The sequence below is a fragment of the Aptenodytes forsteri genome, unplaced genomic scaffold (genome assembly GCF_000699145.1).
Source record: "Aptenodytes forsteri isolate BGI_AS27 unplaced genomic scaffold, ASM69914v1 Scaffold402, whole genome shotgun sequence".
NCBI lineage: Eukaryota > Metazoa > Chordata > Aves > Sphenisciformes > Spheniscidae > Aptenodytes > Aptenodytes forsteri.
In genome coordinates this window covers 155,705-172,573 of record NW_008795144.1, presented here as the reverse complement: position 1 = coordinate 172,573, position 16,869 = coordinate 155,705, and the positions used below count along the sequence as shown (strand labels likewise).

At 36.7% G+C, this 16,869-nt stretch overlaps 1 protein-coding gene across 1 annotated transcript in view; it reads right to left on the bottom strand.

Moving 5' to 3' along the window:
• The window catches only part of FBN2 (fibrillin 2), a 205,879-nt gene that overhangs the window by 34,636 nt on the left and 154,374 nt on the right, over positions 1 to 16,869 (bottom strand). The window contains exons 35-44 of the mRNA XM_019471859.1: positions 16,199 to 16,321; positions 14,354 to 14,476; positions 13,708 to 13,833; positions 10,863 to 10,985; positions 10,357 to 10,479; positions 5,525 to 5,686; positions 4,379 to 4,447; positions 3,399 to 3,524; positions 2,138 to 2,263; positions 1,425 to 1,577 (exon numbers count right to left, since the gene is read on the bottom strand). Of these exons, the coding sequence (XP_019327404.1) occupies positions 1,425 to 1,577; positions 2,138 to 2,263; positions 3,399 to 3,524; positions 4,379 to 4,447; positions 5,525 to 5,686; positions 10,357 to 10,479; positions 10,863 to 10,985; positions 13,708 to 13,833; positions 14,354 to 14,476; positions 16,199 to 16,321 (1,254 nt within the window). The remainder of the gene's footprint in view (positions 1 to 1,424; positions 1,578 to 2,137; positions 2,264 to 3,398; positions 3,525 to 4,378; positions 4,448 to 5,524; positions 5,687 to 10,356; positions 10,480 to 10,862; positions 10,986 to 13,707; positions 13,834 to 14,353; positions 14,477 to 16,198; positions 16,322 to 16,869) is intronic.

Sequence of the window (16,869 nt, the reverse complement as noted above, 5' to 3'; positions counted from 1 at the left end):
CACCAGGATAAACCACTTGGAATGAAAGTAATACATTCTTTACACTAACATCACAAATGATGCAGCATCAGAGGTACGGGTTTAGCGGCAGTAAACGTGGGGCAAAGTCAATTAAACAATAAAATGTGTTTGTACTAAACAGGCACCTGAGTTTTTTAGTTTTATCTAGGCACCTTTACTCTTTTTACAAATGTAATTTTAATGAAGGCCAGGTGCTACTGTCAGGTTTCAAGTTGGTGATCCTCCCACCAATGATTTTTCTGAGTTGAGCTTTCAACGGTGTTTTGTCCCAGGCAAGGAACCCCATAAAGACTAATTGAAGAAGAACTGTGCCTTATTATTTTCACCTCCCTTTATAGAAGGGAATTTTTACTTCCCTTTACAGTGCCCTGCTTATTGAGCTTTTGCAAGTTCATCACCTTTAATAGAGAAAATGTAAAAGCAACTGAGGGGGATCACGCTCAGATGTGAGACACAAGTGAAAAATCTAGAAAGGCAAATACACTTAGTAATGAAACCCAATCTTTTTGTTCTGACAGATTAGGACTACCAGGATAAATGTATCCCCAACTGTGCAGTAACTAAATTATACTAATCTAAATTAATTATCCTGGAAGACAGACCAGGCAGCAGGCATCTCCTGTCAGCCAGTATCTTCAACCTCAGTATTATTGCCTGATGACTGCTTTTCCAGAAACCTCAAAGTGACAGCTTTAGAGATGGGAGTTCTGTAATCACACATTCAGAAAACTTGTTTATGCCTACTGCGCCACGCTGGTGGGTCTTACCTACACAAGCATAGATTTTTGACATAAATATAAATAACTGAAACTAATTCTATGTCCATACAAGACCTCTGAAAGCCTTGGTATTTGTCAGAAAGAAAGAATAAAACAATCATAGCACACTCATTTTATAGATCCCCATCACCAAAAAAAAATCTAAATAATTAGATCTACCTACAGATACCCGTCTTACATACATCCTTTTAGCTACAGGGCTGACATACTCCTGCTGCTGCTGGGAAGGTCAGTCTGTACTTTCCAGGCCTTTTTATTCATCTCAGTGACACCTGACAGTAGCCTGTTCCCTTGCCCTTGCCTTCAGGGGCAGCTGAAAGGGAAAATATGCGTGTTCTTCCTGAATTTTTTTTCATCCAGGGGGAATGATTGGTGCCTTCAAACTATTCAAGCTCTATCTTTCCACTCAATATGGAGCAATACTTCCACTTAAAAATATGGAAGAAATACCCATTCTTCTTTAGCACACCAAGACTTAATCCAGCCAGTGACAGGATGGCAGGGTGTTGTCACTCTGCTTTGGGACTACAGCAAAGGTTTTTTGAGGCTGAAATGTTAACTTGAGCTAATAGGTCAAAGGAGCAGATGAGCAAACTAACAAAATGGGATGATTATAGGCTTTACCTGTTCCTGGAGCTGGACATGGTTCACAAGGTTTGTTCCAGGCTTTCCCAACATTGTATGTGCAGCAACACATCCTTTTGGTCACATTGAAGGGCAGTTCATTCTCACAGGAGGTTCCATTATAGCTTCTGTAGCAAAAGCTTTTCCTCATGTCTAGATGTGAGAAAAGAATCACTTACGGAGTAACCAACAAACTAACTTAAGTGAATATCAACCCCCTACCAACCTAGACAGTGGTTCATTAACTCTAGCTTCTGAATGCAACCCAAGCATATACATGGATGCATTTAAAAATAACTTAAGGATTGAAGTAATCTACAGTCTTTGTTTTAGACTCACCTGAAATTTGACATATTTTCAGTTTTCATTCAAAGACACAAAGGGGAAAAAGGAAAATTCCCAAGAAATCAGAAACACACTGTAGATGCTCGTCAGATCCATTTGTATAGTAAACCCTACCATTTGGAAATGACTAGTGAAAATAAAAAAAGATTTCTGAGTTCTGTTAAGGAATAAGATCACTTGAACACTGCACGTCAGTCATTGGGATCTCTTTCCTGGCTACATGACATAACTGTCTGGGAGTTTAAGGTAGGAAAAAGCAATACAAGGCTTTAGAACTGGCCTCATCTAAAAGGAAATTTTAAGCAGAGAGTCTGGCCCCGAAACAGTCTGATATTCAGACAGTTCTAGTAAAGATGACATTTGCATACCCATGCAGTTATGTCCTCCGTTCACCTGCATATATTCAGGTGGGCAAATGCAGGTGTAGTTCCCCAAGGTATTGTAGCAGGTGCCAGGACCACAGACACCAGGATGTGCAACACACTCGTCAATATCTAGTGACCAAATGAAAACACTACAATTAACAAGGGAAAAGAGGACCAAGTCCTAGCAAATGTTTCTGAGAAATATGACCATAATAAACCATGCTAAGATAACACAAATGTTTCATTTAAAGGCTAGCTTGGAAAGTACAGCTCAGATTTGGGTGAAGTAGCTATTTTAACAGGTGCTGAAAAGTAATATTGTCAATCTCAATAAGTCCAGCCAGTGAAGTGCAAGATAACACCCTAAATAAAATCAAAGTTGTTGAATTTACTACTGAAACTGGAGCACGTTGTGCCCCATCAGCTCCACAAAAGACATTCACACCCTGTTCTCACAGAAATGTTACTGTCACTTTACAGTTCTGTTAATGTGTTCACTACTCCACTGAGAAATGACCTTTTAAGTACTCTATTTAGAAATAGGCAAGCTGAATAATCGCATAGTCTTGCTGCTCTAACCTTGGATCTTCTTATTTAAGGAATTTGGGGCGTAAGCCTTTTTTGCCCATACAATTTTAATTTCAAACCCAGTTTGGTTAGTTTTCTTCACCCAAGCTTAGCAAAGCCTCAGGATTCACAAGCTCTGTTTTGAAAGGAGACAACTTTTTTTTCTCACAAAGTTAATGAATAAGGGGAAGCTGGCTTACAACACTCCAAACTAAGAGAAAACATGAAAGAGTCTTTAAATTTTTGGGTCTATTTACAATTTTTTGGTTCTAACACTTATGACAAATTTCAAACACAAAAGGAAGACCAATATTCACTTCACTTCACGTTGTGTAAATTAAACTGCTGCTCTGAAATACTGTGGACACCTTTTCTTACTCAAAATACAGGGATCCTAGTGAAACCAGCAGGAGATACGAGGTCTTCCAGTGAGAAGCCAGAAATCATGAATAAACACCATAGTTTACTTAATACACATAGCTGAGATCTATCATGTAGAAATAAACATTAGTATATTCAAGTGTTGCATTTCAAGTTTTATATTAATCATATCACTGGTGCCAAAGATAATGATTTTAGAGAAGATTTTAGGTAAAGGTGTGGGTACCATATCCACTTAAGGATTTAAGGCTAAGAATGACAGTGTTTTTCATAATAACTGCACTGTGATAGAGAAGGAGGTTTCAAGGGACTCAACCTTCACAGATTCTTGTCTCTTCACTGAGGTAGTAGCCTTTCGGACATTCACACTGGAAGCTGCCAAAAGTATTGATGCAATTTCCACCTTGGCAGAGACCTGGCAGTTCCTGACATTCATCAATGTCTGAAAACAGAGAACAAAACCACTATATTTTCATTCCAGAATGAAAAGAAACAAGAGACTTTAAGTACTCCCCTGAAATTTTACCAACTAGTAGCTTTTAACTGTCATGTGGATTTTTTTTTTTTGCTTCTAAATTGCACTTCGTGAAAGCATGGATGAGATCCTCATTCTCTTCCATCAGCTCTTCAACATTCATCAATGTCTGAAAACAGAGAACAAAACCACTATATTTTCATTCCAGAATGAAAAGAAACAAGAGACTTTAAGTACTCCCCTGAAATTTTACCAACTAGTAGCTTTTAACTGTCATGTGGATTTTTTTTTTTTGCTTCTAAATTGCACTTCGTGAAAGCATGGATGAGATCCTCATTCTCTTCCATTTAAACAGCTCTTCAGGAGCACGTTTCAGCTTGATGAGCCTATGGAGTTCAACTTCCATTACTGTTTACAGGAATTTGGCATCTAATTCCTCATTCCTGCACACTCATTGGAACCAGAGTTTCTTTGTCCAATGACTTATTTCCTGAAACTTATACCTTCCACTGATAAGCTATAATTTTCATAAATGACTTATCCTTCAGGGGCCAACTTCAAAGGCCAGTTCAAGTAAGGAGGCACACAGAAGGTATGCATCAGCCTATTCTTCTACTGAAATATTGTTGGACTTTTTCAATATTCTTTTACAGTATGCCTTTTCATCATGTTGTTGTCCAGTCCATATTAGCAGAGGGTTTTGCTTTGCACTGCAAAGCAAAATGTAACGATTTCTGCAAAATATAGTTTCTGTATACATCTCTCTGAAGTTGATGCTTTTTTTTATTACCAGCCATCACAGTCATTTATGATAAACTCACCTTCTAAAATAATAGTGATGGGATTTGGTCTGAATCCTTCTCCCCCTGGACAGAGAGTATTATATTCCGCTAAAGTAAAGTATAACAAGAGAGAGTATGTCAGTCATATGAAGAATAAAATGCTAACAGAAACACAAAATTTCATTTGTGTTTTTAATGAGTCTTCTTCCCTACACTCATTGGTCTTCTATTCTTCTTGACCAATTCACAGTAAATAAAGCAAGTGCATTAGATTAGTAGAAAATCAAGGTAAGATTAAGAGTTCTGCTTAAAACATTACCATAACCTCAGACACTCTTAAGGCAGGCACAATGCTGTTTTCTCCATACTGTGCCTTTATAAAGGCACATATTTTGCTTTTTGACTAGTTCTTTAATATGAAATGACAGTATATCATCAATAAAAATATGTGTTAAAATTGGAATTTTGGAATTCATGCTATTATGAGACTGTTAAGAACAACATGCTTGACATTTCTGTCACATTATTCATTCAAAGAACTTCAAAGCTCTACAAAATTGTTAAGTATAATCAGGTAACAGTTTTGAAAGTACTCAAGAGTGACTTGGAAATAGTTACCCAACAGTTACCAACACTCTCCTTTGAGAACTACTGCAGCTCTCCAAATTAAAGGTATGATTTGAGTTCTAAGAATTATTAATTTATTTATTTCCCTGCCAACATGGAGCTGCTCAATAAAAAGTCCTAGTAGATGCAAGCAATCCATTCCATTCTTAAGAAACTTAAACATATCTGCAACTACCTTAATTTTTTTAAATGGGAGAAAAGTAAAAGCAAAATAAAGTGCCCAAAACTACCCAAAGTACATGGGCCTGGTCCAGAGGGAAGTGCCTTTTAAAGTTACCACTGATTTATTACTGTGAGAATAAGCACCAAGTCAGTCACAGAACACTAAAGATCAGGTCTTCTGATACTCAGGTCCACACCTCTGCATCATCCTTCTGACAGTAGCAGGGAGATTTTTTTTTTTATAACTGTGCCAGAACAGTGCCTCATGAAGAAAATCAGTTTCTTAAATGATAAATGTATAGCAATACAGTAAAAGATTTCAAATACTTTTTCTATCCCTTGTTAGCATCTTACATAATAAAAGGGTGGGGGGAGAATAAGGCAACATTTCCTTACTGCTGTTTACAGGGGGACATGTCTCACAGGGGTTTCCCCAAGCCTTTCCCAGAGAGCAGCAGCACGAGGAACGACTGACTCCAACCCCAATTTCAGTGTTGCAGGATAGGCTCCCATCCCCTCGTGGTCCATACTTCAGGTAGCAATTGCCAACACGGTTATCTACATATAAAGCACACATGACTACAGCTGCACACAATGATCTGGACAAAGGAATAACAGGCATTCATTTTAACTTTTCATATCTAGAAGCAGGAATTCAGATAACGTGTTTTTGAAGTCACTGGCAAGCTCAAAACACTCATGTACGCTGGCAGTTAGTGATGTTGAGAGAGACAGCAGGGAAAATGGGTAGCTTCAGCTTCCTAAGTACCCAGAGATGAGTTTGCTTGCACGTCTTCCAAAGTCACACCATACACTAATGTAGCACATACACTATTCCCAGTCTTTCACCCCAGAAAATATCAGAAACCTTGCTGCAGTCTGCTGGTAGTATTTCTTCTCTATATTCTGATTGTGACTAGGCTATGACTCTTTCTTGCAGAATGAGAAGAATTTACATATTTTTCTATGGAATCACAGAACAAAATCATTCCACTGGAAAAATTCTTCCACTGGCAAAGAAATTCTCCAAAGATCGTTAATATTGAAACAAATAATCTAAATGTGCAGTAGGTTTGAGGAAAATTAGTTTATTAGTTCACTCAAACTGTAACTTAATGATTTAGACAACGGCTGGAATCAGCAGAATGAGCAAGGAGTCTGAGAGGAGTAAAGTTAAGAGTTTTCTTACTGCTGCACCTATTGTTTCCTTGTTCTTTATAAATGGAAAGTAACTAGCAGTGAGTCATAAATATAAGGAATGAAAGGATAGTCAATTATTATAATATTTCTTATTACAGCCAAATAAGATGAACGTTAACTTCCTCAAGAGTAGCACTGTAATTCTAAAGATCATTTCTATGAATTAACTTGCCTCTAAAGAAGCACAGAAATCCACACAAAAAATTTTTTGATAAATTCATTATATAAAGGCTGCAGTATCTTTTTGCATTTTTACTATTTCTGTTAATGGTATGACTAAGAAACTTATAAATGAATTTTTGAATGATTTCCCCAAATGCGTATTTTACCAAGAAATATCACATTTTTAATTTACTGCTTGCAGCCAGTGCCAGATGCTACAGCCTTAGCAATTTACATGGAGTAAAATGAACACAGTATGATAAATGTGGGTAGTTCATACTTTCAGAATTTCCAGAGTTTAACAACTGTCTTGATATGACATGAGTTTTTAAATTATCCTGAGGTTTGGGACATATCTATGAAAAAAAACTTGAAGGCAACTTTCTGAATTGTTAGGAACTACTTGTTCTCAAGATCCTCAAGTAAGTTAAATATGTGTAATATAAAAACACAACTTCACATTAATTTTCAGACTGAATATTGTTTTTACAGGGTCTTAACATCAATGAAGAGAAAACCTTCAAGCTTTCCAAAGGATTTAAATTTATTCAAATTTAAGCATTAGTAGACAATTTTGGGTTATTATACTGCACAGTTTTAAGAGCATACTGTAGCAGAGATCGTGAAAATGGAGGGTGTTCCTGGGCCCCACATATTCTGCAATAAAATTCAGTATCTCACCATAAATGCACACTGTTGTAAAGCTAAAATACTCAGTTAAGAATTGAGTGGCAGAGGCATATGTATTCTGTACCTCTGAGCCTCTGATGGAAAAAGAAGAAACTTCAAAGCAGGGTATCTTTATCTCCGTAGAGGTAAGATTTACCTCAGATCACTGATCAGCATATGTTAGAGTGGAAGTCGCTTTTTTTTTTTTTTTAAAGACAATGTTAGAAGAGAGTAAAATGAACTGCCTTTTTAAAAGGGCACATCCTGTTGTTCTCATTGTGGACTTGAGCTGAAACAACCCAAACGTGGTTATTCTGAGAATACCTATCTCCTCCTGTTCTCAGAGGAACTGCATGCTTCTCTCCATTCATGATAGCATGAGACATCTGCCTTTTTAAGAGGAGATTTGGCTTCGTTCTCCTTGGGAAAAGTGAAAAACAATGACCATTTTGGAAGACGGTTTCAGCCCAAGACCTCAGGCCCATTAAGAACAATAGGAGATGACAGACCTTGGAACGAAGGCAGAGCCTGGAATTCTCTAGCAGAACACTGATACCAAGTCCATCAAGAGTTTTAGGTTTTGATTTACTCCTCACATGAGCTGTCTTGACACAGCACCATGTTCCTCTTTGCCAAGGATAATATTTCTGTTTCTTCTGAAAGGAACTGGAATTTAAATTCCTCTGCCTGTTTTGCTCAAGCATGCAAGAGATAGTGCTATTGAAGAGAACCAGAACCTGCTGTCCTTTGACAAGAAGTTTCTGGAACATTTTTCAGCACAACTTGTGCATTCCAGAAGCAAGAAACCTTCCTTTTTCTTGGTGAGATCTACTAGCCTCTGTGGGTTTTTTTTTCCAAATGACTACAAGCTTAGAGTGAAAATCAGGTAATGTTTTAGCATGTGCCAGTGACACAAACATCACTGCAAGTGAAGCTGCAATTTGGAATTGCAGTCCTGAGACTATAAAGGATCACAAGCAAACTGAACTTCAGTTCTTCCCTCTTTGGACTGCGTAAGTCAGTAAAGTAGACATACCCAAAGCATACCAAATCTAGAAACAGAACTAGTATAGCTGCACTGGAATGGCAACTCTGTTTCCACTCCCCATGCAAAATCATTTAACCCTCTGGAAATACTACAAATCAGAACTGCTGGCAAACGAAAAAAAGTTCAAACCTAACAATGCCTATAATTGTATAAAATATCGTAACTAATATGTTTTTAGTTGCACACGGTGCCCCATCTCTTCAAGGGCTTAAAAAAATCACCAAAGTGTCATTTAATTCATGGATTAGGACTTTATTTCTATTATCTTACTCTGATGATATTTCATGAGAAGCAGAGGCTTCGCTTGCCCCTGTCAAAAACAAACGCTGAATGTTCACTGAGTGTTTTTTGCACTTTGTCATAGAATCAGGCTGTAGAGAGATGGGAAGTGTACACCCAAGGCTTGCATCTCCTCCCACAGACAGGTAAGTCGATTCCAGTTCTGCCACTGTCTGAAACTGAACTTGAAAAAAACCCAAAACCCAACCAAAAACCCTGTGTTTGCTCAGGGGGCTAAGTCTTGGGAGTGTCTTTTCTGTACAATCAGTCATTGAGAAACTAAAAATGCTTCTTACACAAGGGAAAGGAAAAGAGTCTTTGTACCAGAGAGGGGGATAGCTCTAGTAGTATTTCCTCAGGACCGAAATAAGGAAGGGTCAAACAGTTTTTCTACCACTTTCTTATTCAACATTATTTCTTCAGAGAGGGAGGGCTTGCTTTCTCATTTGGGACTCCAGAGTTGCTAGATTTACTCTTGACTAGCTTCCCTTCCACTGTGGAGGCTTCCTTGAGGAAACATGGGACCTCTGCCAAAAACGTCACTGGGACAACTGGTACCAAAGTAGAATGCCAACTCAAATTCCCATTTTTTAGCATAACACAAGTCAGCTAGCAGTAGGATAATTCCTTCTCATAAGCTTCTTCAGAGATCACTTAAATTCTTTGGTCATAATTCAGGGCTTGCAGGGCAGATCACACCCAGCATCTAGTTGTAGGAAAGAATGAGGATCTTAGTAGTTATATGCTGCAGAAGGGGAGCCAAAAAGGCAGGATTTCATTGTTTCAACTGAATCTCAGATGAGGCAACACTAAAAGCTTAAGTCAGACTGCAGCTGCAGAAGAAAAGTATTCAGGCAGGAATTGTCAGAAGAGTCTATGGGAGACCGAAACACAGGTTTCCAATTGAATGGGAATAGATTACATAAATTCACTTCATCTTTAAAAATCTCAGCTTAAAAGCTTTAGAATAAATTGGTCAAGACTGTGGACATCTAAAGGTCTCAAACAGGACTTGTTTCTAGCATCCAGTGAAGCAACAGAGAATATTCACAGGCAGAAAATGGATAAACATGTAAAAGATGAGCCATAAAATTTGTTCTGAAGGAAATCTGCATTTCTTTAGAAATTATTTGCTGAGAAATTATTTGCTTAGAATATCTTTATTTGCCATCATATTGTAGTATTATTGTAAACATTTAGAAAATGGATAGTGTTCTAACTACCAATTCAGGAGCATTTGAGTCTTCCCAACATAATAAAACAAAAAGGCTGTTTTCCAAATAAAAAGTTAGAAGTCTTTCCCAGGATCACACACAAATCCTTATGGATGAACCTTAGCCCCTCTCTCAACCTCCCTCTTCCCCAAAACTTCCCTAGACTGCTAGTATATACTCTAATGACATGACAGTCCTATATCATGTAGCAAGGGGGAAAAGTAATGAAAATTCACTTTAAATCTGTGTAAACCATAGCGAATTATGTAAACTACCATGAACCATGTCTTTTACTTTGTTTCCAGCCAAATGGGTACCACAACCAGTTTTAATTCCAGTTCAGTCTTAAGCTAAACACATAAATCAGTCCCAAGACACATCCAGGATTAAAAAATTCAGTTTTTTAAATGAGGATTGTTGACTGTCAGGAGAATGGAAATGCAGATAATATATGTTTCAACAATTTTTAAAAAGGTGTATTTTAAAGAAACTATAAACACCATTCATCAAATAATTAACTCCATCTCTAGAAAACTATATAACAGGATAAGCAGCATGTGGAAGTATAATTTTTCTATCTTGCTACCCTCATTTGCATCAAAACAGTCACTTTGGCTGTGATTTCTGAAGTAATACTTCAGGTAGCTTTTACTTACCCACACAACCCACTCCAGTAGGATTCAGCTGGAAGTCTGGAGGGCAATTACACTCATACCTTCCGGGAGTATTTACACAAAGACCATTAACACAATTAATGGGATCAGCACATTCATCGATATCTAAAATAGGAAGGTTACATTTATAAATCTGCTTACTGGACAGAAAAGAATAATAATTGTACTTTTCAAGACAAAACAGGTAAGAAAATTTCAAATGCAAGTGAATTTTAGCTGAAACTGAACAAAAGAACTACTAATAATTCAGCAAACATTTAGGAATAACCTTTGTACAGCTGCATATTTAAGACGCCATTCTTTTTGTTCCATTCTTAAACCAACTCCAAAGCATGCAATTCTACACATTGCTTGTTTAGTGGGGAAAAATGCACTCTCATTGTTGTAAGAGAATACAATGCACGTTTTGTGATCTCATCTTTAAATTAACTTGGTGCAATTAAAAAAAAAAGTAAGTCTTGACATATTTCTGAACAGAAGAGATATACCTGTACAGTTTCCCCCGGTTCGATCTAGTTCATAGCCATCATCACAGATACAATGAAACATTCCTGGTAGGTTATTACAGGTACCAAATACACATATGTTCTGGAAGGAGCATTCATCGATATCTGAAGGAATATATTAAGAACAGAAAGTTACATATCATTACCATATTAATACTACAACAGTGTGTTGTACTACTAAAAGCAAATGAAGACACATCTAACTTAACAAAAAAAAAAAAAAGCAACACTAAAGAGTAATCACTTTTGGTTTTGTGTAGAATGCTATAGCTAGGGATTTGTGAGGCTTTCTCTGTTAAGCTGCTTGTTACTTATTCCTGTTTTACTTAGTGTGAAGTAAAAAAAAGCAAAACTGACTTCTCAGGACCCAAAATGAAAGCTAAGTCAAAAAGCCAGTAAGTTCCTTCCAACATGTGCATTAAACAGAATGAAGCGTAACACCATACAAAAGTGTCAGTTATTTCCTAGCTCATAGTCTGCAACATTTCTTACTAATGGCAAGTAAGATTTTCAAAATACCATTCTCGGGGGAAAAAAGTATACTAAGAAGAAAGAGAGGGAGTAGGCATCGACAGTTACTTATATCTCCTTGGAGAAAGAATACAGGGAAAAGGAATATAGGAAGTAAGAATTATCTACGATTTTCTCAAGCCCACCTTAAACCAGCTGTATAGTAACTACATATAGGTGAGTTAAAATGCATGTAAAGGACTGCCTGTGTGCTCATGTAAATTGAAGATGAAATAAAGTTGAAAGACACTGACAGAAAATTAGATGACTGTCAACTACAGTGCTAGAAAAGGAGTTAAATATTAACAGCACAGAGTGCAAAGTTATGGTATTAGACACAAACTATAAAGGACTTCTGAGTTGAAGGTAAGTAAGATAAGAGGGAAAAAAACCCTGCATGTACTGTCTGATAGCAAGACTTTTAATTTGCCAAAATAAAGCAGCTGTGCAAAAGGTTAATGCAACTCTAGCATGTACTAGTGAGCTATTTTTAGCAGACAGGAAAGAAAGTGGAAAGTATTAATGCTGTTTTACAATGCACAGCTAAATCTTCATTTGAAATTCTGTGTACAGTGCTCTGTTCAAGAGTGATGAACTCAAATTGGACGAGGTGTAAAAAAGGGATATTAAAATGATTAGAGTAATGAAATATCTATTTTGAACTTGGCTTGCTTGCCTTAGCCAAAGCTTAAGAAGTGATATAATGCCTCTTTATAGGAACATATGAGAAGGGGTAACTTCAGGGGGAGAGAGATAAAATTTTAAGATAAATGCCTAATATCCAACAGTCCTGAGTAAATTTAAACTGGAAATTAAAGGAAGGTTTCTAAGTACCTTGAAGCACTGCCATGGAATGACCTCCAAATCAGGTCATGAACATAACTTGTGTTCAGATGAAGCTTTATAAAGTTATGGAAAAGACTGTATCATTGAGAAGCTAAGGTACTGACATCTCAAGGGATTTCTGAAGAAATTGGATGAATTATTTGTATTACAATTAGCGTACTAAATCCAGGCTTTGGATTTTTTCCCTTGATTGCAGAAATCAGCCAAGGAGTCACCTTATCATAGGTCAAATTAATATATCAACTTCAAAAAAAAAAAAAGATAACTTCTTGCAAGTATTCAGCACCCAGATCTTTTAGTTCTCCAACAGCACAATTTCATCTATGGAATGCTTTCAGATCTCTGTTGGAATCACAGTAATATACCAATATACCACGCATTTTTCCAAAATTCTTTGATTTATTTTTCAGAGCTTCATTGTAGACCAATTGAAAAGCCAAACGTTGGTGATCTGCTGTCCCAAGAATTAGAATCACATTGTTTTTCAAAACATTGATTGGCTGATATCTATTTGGCGATTTTTATTAGAACATTGGCATGACTATAATATGACTAACTAACTGAGCTGCACTGAGAAATTCAGTAAAGATGATTGACAATACTTGGTAACTGTTAAGAGAACTGACCAAAACAGTCGTGTAGCTCATTTTTCAGAAGCATCTGCAATTTTTCTACAGCTGTAAGTCTGATTCATACATGTACACCTGAATGTTTGAACATGCCAAGTTATTGACTAAATTTTAGACTACATTTTGGAATCTGTTTTTAATGTCTCATCAAGATAAGACATTATGAGGTTTCCACCATTAAACATGAAATAAGTTAAAAAGCTTTGGAGCACCAGCTAAAAAAAGACTTTATCTAATATACAGTTCTCTTATATTAAACAAAAAAAGACATAAGAACACAACAGGGAATAGAAGCTGAATTGGACTAGAAAGATAGTAATTCCTTTTGCACTTCAGATGATCTGGTACAATATTGAGTGTGAAAGGGTGATGATAAAAAATCTCCAGTATGCATTTTAAGGAGTGTTACAAACTTGTCAAATATAGCAGTGATTTGCCTACTTCAATTTTCCTGAAAACATTTATTTTAAAATGAGGTCACTTAATGCAGTTTGTGTCTCCTATGTAAACACACTAAATAAACCAGTGATGAACAGAGGATTTTCCACACACTATTCACTAGTGACAAAAAGAAGAGAAATAATTAAAAAAACAAAATTACTGAGCCAAACCTCTACTCTTGGATTTTTGGACCAAGGCCAGGAAAACTTCATAAAAAGATGAAAGCTACCTTCAACATAATTCAGACTGCAAAATAATCCTTGCTTGAAGAAATTACTTATATGTGACGCATGTGCTGAATATTCTGCTTCCAGGTTGAGGTCCTTCCAGCACTTCGTGTTGATTGCTTTATAGCAGCCAATCCAAACTCAGAAAACGAACTTGAAGGACCAGTGGCTTACCTTGGCACGACCTGCTGTCCGAGGCAGGAGTGAATCCCATCTCACACTCACAACGGTAGGCACCAGGGACATTCAAACACTGCCCATTTTCACACAGATTAACATTTTCTGCACACTCATCAACATCTGCGGGAGACAGAAAATTTCTCTGAAACTACATGTTTTACTAGCAAAATACAAATAATATTATCCTGATGTTCAAAATAATAGTGCTGTCGAGTATTGTTGATATAAAGCAAAGCATTTACACCTGAAGATGAAGTAAATTGAAAGAATGCAGAAAAGTAAATGTAATGTCATTTCCAAAATTATTGCTTTCATCCTGCCATGACTCCTTACTCCTTGTTTTTCATTAACATATTTAAATTTTTTTAATAATGCAAAGTTTATCGGGCTTTTTTTTCTTTCTAGAAGAAGCAGACAGGAACTTCACACAACAAATGGGCTCAGTGGGTCCAATTTGGCACACAAATCAAAAGAACAATCAGTTGCCTTTGTTACATTTCTTCAGCAGATGGAAAGAATCCTGATCTTAAAAGACACTTTTACATTTATTATCTTGCACTTTGGGCTTAGATCTAATTTGCAAAGCTTCCATACAACAGAAACAATCAGTGACAAGTCAGCTTTCACAGAAAATTCTTACCAGAGCAAGTAAATCCATCCCCAGTGAATCCCTCTGCACAGGCACAGCGGTATGACCCTGGGGTGTTCACACACTGGGCATTCACACTGCACTGGTGAGTCCCATTGGAGCATTCATCAAGATCTGCACATCAGGGGCAAAAGAGTGCAAGCAGTAACACAGCAGTTAGCATCCTTGGCCTACAGTTAACTGTCAAGCTAACAAGTGCAACTGCAAAGATGATTTATGTCTCCATAAACATAAAAAGTTCTCATTAGAAGATACAGGGTTAATCTATAGTGATTTCATTTTAGTATTTCTTCCTTTAAATTAAAATGCATGGGATTGGGTAAAGTGTTTCCAAGCAACAGATGCAATTCAGCTGACTCATTACTTGAATGTTAATATCCTGTTAAAGAACTTGAATTCAAAATGAGTTAAAAAACCAATAAACCAAAGAAATATAGTGAGGTTGAAATCTGGCATACATTTGGAGAGCCTTCTCAAGCAACAGAAGAATGTGACAACAGTGAAAGTTAATGCAAGCTTTCTTATTTACTTGGATGTCAACTTGGATTAAAAAAAAAAAAAGAAGAGACTTTCAGACTTTCCTTCTCCTCAAGGGCATGTCTGATGGGAATGGCATAGTGTGACTCCATGACATATGAGTCACACTAGCTACTGCTACGGGCTAGCCAACAGTCTCTTCTCACCCATATGCAGAGTGGCCTCCTGGAAGAACACTCTATACCCAGGAGCTATTCTAACTATGAGGATGCTGCTGGAAAAACTTTTTAAAGTTTTCTCCTTCAAATGGGACTTTCTATTTACTTAGTAGAACCTCACATAGTTTTAACTAAATGATAATAATAAAGACCAGAGGGCCTTCCTCTTTTTCTCAGATATGGCTTAAAAAGCTTAGAAAATCTGGCCTGCAGTAAAATCTCATAATATCATAGAATCATAGAATCATTGAGGTTGGAAGGGACCTCTAAGATCATCGAGTCCAACCGTCAACCCAACACCACCATGCCCACTAAACCATGTCCCTAAGCACCTCATCTACACGTCTTTTAAATACCTCGAGGGATGGGGACTCCACCACTTCCCTGGGCAGCCTGTTCCAATGTTTCACCACTCTTTCAGTAAAGAAATTTTTCCTTACATCCAATCTAAACCTCTCCTGCCGCAACTTGAGGCCATTTCCTCTCGTCCTATCACTTGTTACTTCGGAGAAGAGACCAATATGGTACTTTTTCTTTCACATATCACACCAATAAAGCCTAATTCTTAAATGAAGCTCCTCTTCCATAGATCCCAAAATGTTCGGAAAAAAAGGTAAATATTATGATCTTTTACACACCAAACTAAAAAACAAAGGCAAGGGGACATGATGCTACTCTAGCAGCCCAGCAAAAATAGAATCAAGTTTCCCATAACTCAAGTCCAATCTGCTTTATATTAGGGTCTATTAACTAGATATACTACAGGACATTTACAAAAAATGGTATTAAGTAACAGAAATAATATCTTACTGGCAGGAAATCACAAAAATTCCATTTTATTTTTGACAGATTTTTTTATTTTGCACATTCTAGCAGTTGTATGTAAACTTTGTAAAATACAAAGTTAATTCAGTTAGATGTTACACAGACAGGCTTCTGAGACAAAACCATTTTTTTTCTCACAAAACCAAACCCTGGAAACATAAGACTCTTGCATATCCATCTATCCACAGAGTGCAGCAGATAGAAGAATAATACTTTGTTTCTAATGGAGTAATCATACAGTCACGTTACATGCTTTCATTAAACAAAAAAAAAGAAAAAAGAAAAAAGAGAAAAGCTTTATTTTCTGTATACTTACCAATACATTTAATGCCATTTCCAACCCATCCTTCTCTGCAACTACATTTAAAACTTCCTGGTACATTGACACATGAAGCATGCATGTCACAGTTGTGAGCACCAATTTCGCACTCATCCACATCTACAAGCACAAAATAAACTATTAGTATTTACATCAGGAGCACCAGAATATTACAAATTATGTTCCTTTTACATGTTGCTTATTTCCACTGTGCAGGTTTGCAGTCCTTTAAAAAACAACTGTTCAAGACTACAGAATAATTCAAGCAAGTTACTTCGTATTATACATTCATAAAAAATAGTGACAACTGTCTTTCCATTTTGTTCTTTTTTTGTAAACAGGACAAAATTAGTCTGCTTTCCCACCACTGCTTTTCAGTTTGAAATTAAAGCTATTTTCGAGACATATTAAATACGCTGATCTTTATATGTCTGAATGAGACCTTTGGGTGCACAGGACGTTTCAGTTATAAAAATGATTAGTTCAAGATTTTAGTAATTATAAAATGATTAATTTAAGATTTTAGTAATTATAGAACAAATTCTTAAAAACCAAATTATAGGAGAAATTCTGTCAACTTTCCCAGAAGAATAATTTTGGATGAACTTACGTCGTGGTTTAACCCAGCAGGCAGCTAAACACCACACAGCCATTCGCTCACTCCCCCA